This window comes from Mesoplodon mirus, assembly GCF_964341445.2.
Source record: "Mesoplodon mirus genome assembly, chromosome: 5".
NCBI lineage: Eukaryota > Metazoa > Chordata > Mammalia > Artiodactyla > Ziphiidae > Mesoplodon > Mesoplodon mirus.
In genome coordinates, this window is record NC_138980.1 from 33,710,109 (window position 1) to 33,718,735 (window position 8,627).

At 56.2% G+C, this 8,627-nt stretch overlaps 1 protein-coding gene across 1 annotated transcript; it reads right to left on the bottom strand.

The window, feature by feature from the left end:
- Window positions 1-309: 309 nt before the first annotated feature.
- On the bottom strand, window positions 310-4,010 carry OAZ1 (ornithine decarboxylase antizyme 1). The gene is given in 6 exon segments (XM_082621069.1): window positions 310-855; window positions 1,081-1,166; window positions 1,600-1,772; window positions 2,188-2,274; window positions 2,276-2,333; window positions 3,769-4,010. Coding segments are annotated over 6 exon segments (684 nt in total). The 5' UTR covers window positions 3,915-4,010; the 3' UTR covers window positions 310-721.
- Window positions 4,011-8,627: the final 4,617 nt, after the last annotated feature.

Here is an 8,627-nt window from a genome sequence, read left to right on the forward strand (position 1 = left end):
GGCTGCCATCTGCCCTGGAGGCAGCGGGAAGGCGAGGTATGGAGCAGCCAGGGTGGAGCCCCAGGGCCGGGCTGCCCACAGGAGGCCAAGGCTGGCTGTGGCCAGAGGTGAGACCGGGCCCTTGGCTTCCCCACCCCTCTGTAGAAAGAAGGAAGTGTGTGTAGGGGGGTCACTCAGCTCAGGACGCTCGCACAGCTCCCTGAACCCCAGGCAACCCCGAGGCCCCTCTCCCCTTGGCACCGGGCCACCCCTCCACCTGCCCTGCATTAAGACAGTGCCCCTGTCAACACCACTGAGCCAACACAGGTCTTGGAAGGGCAATCATTTTATTTGGATTTTTGAGAGCAATAGAAGGGTAGATTAATACCTATCTTTCCAAGTTAAGAGACCTAAGACTGTTTCCAAAAGACTTCAAATAAGAAACTCCTCCTCAAGGTACAAGGATAACCTGAATCATCTTAAACCAGCAATAAAAAAGTAAAATATAAATTTTTATTTAGAATTAAAGCAAATACTTCAGTATCACAAACACAATATTAAACTTCAAGAAATACACGGCTAATTTGGAGTGAGCATTTATTTGCACAATTACGACATGCGGACAAACCCAGCAGGTGAGCAGGCTGACGCAGGTCAGCGCGCAGTTGATCACACCACCCGCCCGAAGCACAGCAGCAAGTGCACATGGAACGGTCTGCAATCGAGCCCCAGGGGCATCATGCTACTCCTCCTCACCGGAGGACTCCCTCTCAAACGTGTAGGCCATGAAGCAAGCGTCGGGTCTCTTGGGGACAAGGGGATGCCCCGGTCTCACAATCTCAAAGCCCAGAAAGCTGAAGGTACGGAGCAAGGCGGCTGCGGAGGAGACACCATCAGGTCAGAACCCCCCGTCCACCTGCAGGGCCCAGAGTCCTGCCGGCCCGGGGACCGCCTGAGACAGAAGGCCCGAGTCTAGGGCAAGGAGGCTGCTCAGCAGGGTGTGGTGCGGCCCCTGGACCGCATGGACCCCACCCTGGGCCTGGCCTCCAGGGCAGTGGGCAGCCTCTCCCATCCCCTCTCCCCCGCGTGGAGATCACCCACCTCGGTCATCGCGGTTCTTATGGAGGCAAACGAAGACGTGGTCAGCGCGGAGCTGCTCCTCAGCAAACTCGAGAAGAACTGCGAAGCTGAGGTTCCAGCGTCAGGGCCCATGCCCCGGCCGCCCCACAGGGGCCCTAGCCCAGCTCTCCCACTTCTGTCTGTGGCCTCATCTGCATACTGGGAGCACCAGCCTCTCCCGGGTCTAATCCAGGGTCAGCCTTGCCACTGCTGACATTGGAGCCAGGTCATTCTGGGGGACCGTCCTGGGCACTGTGGGGTGTCCCTGGCCCCACCCACTTGACACCAGGCACAACACCCACAATGTGACAACCACAGATGGTCCCTGGTGCCCCCTGGGTGATACTGCTGGTGCACTGCTTAAAAGGGGAACCCTCATCCCGGAAACAATAACCACTGCCTGGCTCCTGACTCAGGCTTCCCTCCTCTGGAGTCCAACTTTGAGGTGCAAACACGGTTTGCCTTGCTCTGCCCCCCAGGCGCACACAGGCCCGCCCTCACCTGTCCTTGCTCCCCTCGGGCAGAGCGCCGCCTGGGATCTCAACGTAGAGGCAGCTGTTGCTCAGCACCGCTCTCCAGTTAATGTGTTTGGCATCTGTGAGCCTGGACTGGACGTTAAAAATTCTCGTCTTGTTATTAGACGTTAGTTCTTCTGTTACATTCAGCCGATTATCCTGTGGAAAAAGACCAAATCCAACCTTGGACGCCAGCCTTCACAGCCTGGGGATCTTCCCTCTTGCCACCCTGACAGTTTGGAAAACCCAGAAAAGCACCCATATGACTGTTCACCCCACACCCTGCAGCGCTGTTGGGGTGCGGGGCCTCCCGGGCCTCTGAGGAACGGTGGTTCCGCCCAAGGCCAGAGCAGGAGCCCCAGGCTGAGGCGCAAACAGGAGGTGCCAACAGCTACTAGAGGCTCAGGCAAAGCCTGCGCTGCAGTCTGCACCTTTGTTCCTTCAATCTTGGATTCAGGAAGACCATGTGGAGAGTTCCTGGCACACGACAGGTGCATAAAACATTTTGTGGGTCTGGCTACTCTCTCCCCCACCACCTCAGGTACCCAGAAGTCCGAGGAAGAAGAATACTTACAGAGTAAAATAAATTAGCTGAAAGATTGTGATCCCTCTGACTATTCCCTCGCCCACCTGGGATCTTCAGGGGTGGGTGAGGGACATCAGGAGCACCACCGAGGCCCTGGACCCAGGTTACTACAGCAGTTGATGGACGCCCTGGAACTGGAGAAAAGGCGCTGGTGAACAGCACTGGGGGAGACGCCCCGCCTCCGCTGACAGGGCCCCGAGCCCCAGCAAGGCCAAGCAGAAGACCAAGGCCTACCAGAGCCCAGGTCCCTGGGACGCGCCTCCCTCTTTCAAGCGCAATGTTTACACCCGGTGCAGTGTCAACATCTGCCTCCGTCGGGTCAGCAACCACAGGAACAAGAGGCCACTCAAATTCACCTCCTCGGGTGGTGACGCTGGTTAAAGGTCCAACCGGTCCCCTGAGTGCCTCTTCTGTCCTTTAACTATCTTCTCACCAGCACTAAGTGTCGCCCTACCCAGCACTGCGCCAGGTTCTACTTCCCACTTTTAAGTCCAGCGCTTCAGCTTCCCCTTTTCCACTTTGCAGTCTCCAGCAGACCTGAAGCTCTAACAGCCTTTTCTTAGGAGTCCAGCAAAACCGTCCTTCCACTGAAGCAGCCCCTGCTGCGGCTCTTTCGTTGGCGGCACCCGCCGGGAGGCGCGGGACCCGTTCGGTGTCCCCGCCGGCGCAGCGGAGACGGGCCCGCGCAGACGCCCTCCCGCGCGCACCCCGAGGCCTCCGCTTGCGTCATCTCGACAGAGCGGCCCTCGGCCCCGGGGGAGGTTTTCACAATCGCGCAGCCGGCAGCGCCAGCAGCCATTTGCTGCGCAGTGTCAACAGGCCCCGCGGTCGCCTCCATTTTGCTCGGCTCCTATCCGGGGCGCCCGACCCGCGGGCGTCGGCATCTTGGCTCAGGGCCCGCGCGAGGGCACCCCCGGGGCCGTGGTCTAAGAGCTCACGATCCGTGGCGAGCGCGGCTCACCTGGACCCCCGGCCCCGGCCACCCTCGACCCAGCCGTCCTACGGGGGAGAGGCGGGCCGGCCGCCACGCCGAGAAGGGCCCCGGGCCCCGGGCCCCGTCTACGTGGCGCGGCCCGGCTCCGCGCATCCTCGGGGCTGAAAAGTGACCGCGAGGGCGGTCGCGTCCCGGGGCCACGTCGGGCGCGGGATAAGGGGAAGGGCCCCTCCGCTGAGCGCTCACAACCTCCGCGCCCGCAAAGCGCAGATTCCCGCGACCCGCCGGCCCGACCGCCCCCCAAACCCGACCCCGGAACCTCGCACCCCCAGACAGGACCGTGGACTCCCGTGCCCCCCAAACCCAACCAGATTCCCTGGCGACCCCCAATCCAACCGGAAATCCTCGTGTCCCCCCCCAATCCGACCAAGTAGCCTGCGGGCCCCTCAATCCAATCAGAGGCCCCCCCTTTGCCCCCACCCCGCCCCGCCGAGAACCCGCCCCCGGCGCGACTGTGGCCTCGACAAAGGGGCGGACCTCGAGCTCCCGGGACTTCCGTGGCGCCCCGCGGCCAGACCCCTGCGGGCCTGCGCGGCGGCGCTTCTGGAAGCTTCGGGCGGGGGCGGGGCGCTCACCTCTCGCTGCTGCGGCCTCCGCGGCTGTGCAGGCTGAGAAGCGGCATGGTGCGGGTGGCGTGGACGGTGGCGCTGGGTTTATCCCCCTCCTTCTCTCTGGCGAAGCAGTGGCTGTTCAGGATCCGCTGCAGGGAGGATTTCACCATCCGGCCGCTGGGGTCCGAAACCAGGAAAACCTCCGCTGCGCTTCTCCGCGCCCCCGCCGCTGCTCGCCGTTCGCAAAATGGCGCCTCCGCCTCCGCCCGCCTTTATACGCACCTCGCTCAGGCCACGCCCCCCACGCCGCGGGAACGCGGCCGCACGAGGGAGTGGGGCCACCAGGAAGCCCAGGCGCGCCCGCCCCTTTCGGCGTCTGATTGGCAGACGGCGAGGGACATGGGGTGGGGCCGCGCCTCGGACTGAGCAGGACGCGTGAGGTCCCGCCCCCACCCTCTCCCCGTCGTAGCTCTGCGGGCGCGCGGAGGGGGCGGGGCCGGCGGGGCGTCGGGAACGCGCGGCGCGCCCCGCCCCGCCGCCGGGCCTGGCGGCCGGGGCGTGTCGCTGTTCCCGCTTTTGGGGGACTCGCGGTTGCTACGTTTCCGCGGTGTTCCCTGTCGCCCCCGCTAGGGTCCCCTCCCTCTAAAGGACTCCCTCCCCTGGGCGGCTCTGGGCGACAAAGACCCCGGGTATTTGGAGAGAAGGGTCCAAGCTCCCACACCGCCCCGTAGAACACAACTATTTTCAGTAATAACGTCATAATGATGGATCCTAATAATGGTTTTTCTGGATTCGGTCTTTCACGTGTTAAAACAATTTGCAGTTTACTTTCGATGTCAAAGATATTATTCAAATTCAGTAAAATATTTCGCATCACATTTGGACTTAAGCAAAAATGCTTTTCCTTGCAGATAAACTCACAAAGATATTTCACGTGTGAACTAAAATTTGCCCCAAGCAAAAATATTGTTCTTGCAGGTCCCACTTTGTTTCATGTTTTTACGTTTTAAGCACAGAGTCTCTGAAGAGTTACATGGAATGAAGTAACTCCTACTTGTTTCTTTGTCTTTACAATCCCTGCCTGTCCTTTTTATCTCATTTTTATTTCCAAGCTACTGTGTCCATTGGGGTTAGAGGTACAAACTTTCTGCAAAAGGACCTTGAATTATTACAAAACTGATAGAAATTTACTCTCCAAAGCATGTGGCGAAGTCCCTGTGTGTCTCCAAATACCCTTCCATGTGGAATGCAGAACTTATTGTTTATGTATACAGCATTTATAAGTAATACAAACGTCTAATTTACAGCTTCTGTATGTACATTATTAAAACTCAACAGAGACTGTAATAATTGCAAATGTTAGGCCAACCAAAGAAATTTCCCAGAGAAAGAATATTTAATGAATGACATTGCTTAGAATTGCCGCTCATGGTGAAAACCAAAAGCAGATGAATCTGTAGTTAACTTTCTAATTGTTTTCAATGTTTCTTTTATTGCCAGGGCTCACTCCCACCGACCCACTTAGGGTGCCACTTAAGTGTCCTCACTATTTGTGGGGCTAGTATGCTTTTTTTTTTTTAAACTTTTTGGCCACACCGCATGGCATGTGGGGTCTTAGTTCCCCGACCAGGGATGGAAACTGCACCCCCTGCAGTGGAAGCGCGGAGTCTTAACCACTGGACCTCCAGGGAAGTCCCTGGTGTACCACTATTTAGGCTGTGTTTTCTTGAGGCTGGAAGAGCCTATGGGTTTCGAAATCTGGGTCTTTGCCTCATGGCAACTCTCCGGTGTGTTACACAGACGGGCGATTCTGGGCTAAGAGTCCAGGATCTGGAACTGCCCATGGTTGGCCACTGGTCACTGGGTCGAGCCATGTTTACCTAACCCCATGACTGAGGCCAGGGAGTGACAGGGCTCTCAGCTGACTGCCAGCACAGTGGGCTCAAGCAGCCACGCAGACCCTGGTCCAGGGAGATGTCTCCAAGAATGCCTCGCATGCCAGGCCAGTCTCTGGGGGATGACACTTAGGCCACGTCCAGGTCTCTGCAGTCCAGGAGAACCAGCAGGAAACTCCAGACCCAGGACTTGGGGTGGGAGGTTCCTTCTTCATCAGCAGGCCCTGTGCCCTTGCTGGCCAAAGCACGCTTTAATTTGGAATCACTGTGGGTGGAAAGGGGAAAAATATGTAAAAAACAAACTGCAGCAGCTTGGGGAAAAAAAACGGGTGGAGAAGAAAATGGGTGCACATGAGGTCGGGGTGAGACGTGTCTGGAAAAGTCACCGTGGGGTCTCCGGGTGTTGGAGGGGCCCCAGCTCTGGGCGGAGATATGGGGAGCAGTGTCACGGCTTCCTTGTGGGGAGGGTGGGCTCCGGTTCAGGGACAGCTCCCTCTGCCTGCTGTCGGGGAGGTGAGAGTGACCTGGTACAGGATGACACAGGATGGGGACCGTGTTCCTCTGCTCTATCCCTGTGTGTGCATGTTGGGGGCACCAAAGCACCTGCCACTAAGATTGTAAACTCTGAACAAGACCAAACTCTCCTTCCAGGTTTCATCCGGCACCAAAAGCCTTGCTCGCTGTCAGATCTCGGTTGTGAGCCTGCAGTCAGGGTTGGTTGTTTTTGTGCTTTTTGTGTGTGTGTGTGTTTTTTTTTTTTGCCATGCCACGTGGCGTGCAGGATCAAACCCGTGCCGCCTGCTTTGGAAGCGCAGAGTCTTAACCACTGGACCGTCAAGGAAGTCATAAGGTTGGGTTCTTGAGGCAGAAATGAATGCCCACTCTCCACATTCGGGGCCATCCCGGGTGCCGTGGGATGTGGAGCAGCCTCCCTGGCCCCCACCCCCTCAATGCCAGGAGCCCCCTCCCAGTGTAACAACCACAGAAGTCCCCAGACATCATCCAGTCTCCCTCCCCAATGTCACCTTCTCCTTCTTTCTCCCACTGATCTGGGGGCACCTGCACGTGCTGGGAAGGGGGAACCTACACACTGAGCAGACCACAGTGGGGAAGGCTCAGGGTGGGCACAGGTGCCCAAGGCAGCCACCCTGGCTGGGTTAGCTGGGGACGGAGAGAGAAATCAGATGGGGCGACGGGGGTGATGTGGTAGAGAAGGATTGGGAGTTTGTTAGCAGATGTAAACTATTATATAGAGAATGGATGAACAACAAGGTCCTACTGTATAGTACAGGGAACTATATTCAATATCCTGTGATAAACCATAATGGAAAAGAGTATGAAAAAGAATGTATATATGTGTAACCGAATCGCTTTGCTGTACAGCAGAAATTAACACTACATTGTAAATCAGCTATACTTCAGTAAAAAATAAATATATAAATAAAAATTAAAAGGCCAAAAAAAAAAAAAAGAAAGAAATCAGAGGGGAGGTGCCTCACTGGGAGCAGGGAGTCTATGAAAGGCGAGGGCCCCAGACTGCAGGGAGGGAGAGGGGGGCATCAGGGAGGGCTTCCTGGAGGAGGTGAGAGCTGAGCTGCTGGGAAGGGATAACAGAAGACATGGGACAGGCACGTCAAGGATGGAGGGCCCACGCCTGGTGTCCTGCTAAAATCAGTATGTCGAGGCAGGAGGATGCCATGGATCTCACTCTGATTTTTAGAAAGATTCATGGAGTGTAGTCGGCTGAGTAACAGCCCCCAAACACCTCCCCGTCCTAGTCCTGAGAACTGTGAATGTGCCACCTCACCTGGCAAAGGGACTTTGCAGATGGGGTTAAGTTAAGGCCCCTGAGATGGGGGTGACCCTGGATTCCCTGGGAGGGCCCAGCATCACCACAAGGTCCCTATAAGGGGGAGGTGAGAGGGTCAGAGGCTGAGAGAGAGACGGGAAATGCTGCACTGCTGGCTGTGAGGATGCAGGAGGGGCCGGGAGCCAGGGATGCGGCACCTCTAGAAGCTGGAAAAGGTGGGAACCGATGCTGCCCTGGAGCCTCTGGAAGGACCAGCCCGGCCCACTCCTGGATTTTAGCCCCGTGAGACCCGAGTTGGACTTCCAACATCCAGGACTGTGAGTGGATAAACCTGTGTTGTTTTAGGTCACTACACTGATGATGATTTGTTACAGCTGCCCCAGGGAGCTCATACACGGAGTGAGAGGAATATTCAGTTTCTTCATGGGCCATTGGTGACTTTCAGCACATTTGATAAAACCCATCTGACAGTGCAGTTGGGACATGTACATTTCCCTCGAGTGAATTTCATCCAAACATTAAAGACACAAACATTTGTCAAATGATTTTTTTTTTTTTTGGCCACGCAGCTTGTGGGGTCTTAGTTCCCCACCAGAGATCGAACCCACGCCCCCTGCAGTGGAAGCGTGGAACCCTAACCACTGGACTGCCATGGAAGTCCCTATTAAAGACATAAATATTTATGGATCCCCAGTAAACGGTACGCCTGCTAAAGGGGTTTGATGCCTGCAGTAGACTTTGAAATGAAATTTCAAAAGCAAGGTGGGTAAACAAAGACAGGACAAAGTGAACACAGCAAAATATGACCTGTAGAATCTAGGCGGCGGCAATGTGGGCCTTCACTGAAAATTTCCCTCAACCTTTCTGTCCGTTTCAAAAATTTCATCATCAACTGCTAAAAAGTAAACATAAAAGGGGCTAAAGTCCTTTCACCACATTCAGCATCCTTTTCAAGCCTGGCCCTCTCTCCTAACCTTATTCTCCAAACAGAAAGTCAAGAGGCCTCTGGCCTCTTGAGGAAGCAGCCAGAAGAGGGAAGTAAACAAAAAACGACCCCTTTTCCTATGCCTGCACAGCCCACAGTGAGAACCGGGCCAAAGGACAACAGCCTCAAATGGCTGGATTTGGCCACAAATCCACACACACGTCTGTTGCTGAGTGATAAAGCACAGGACACC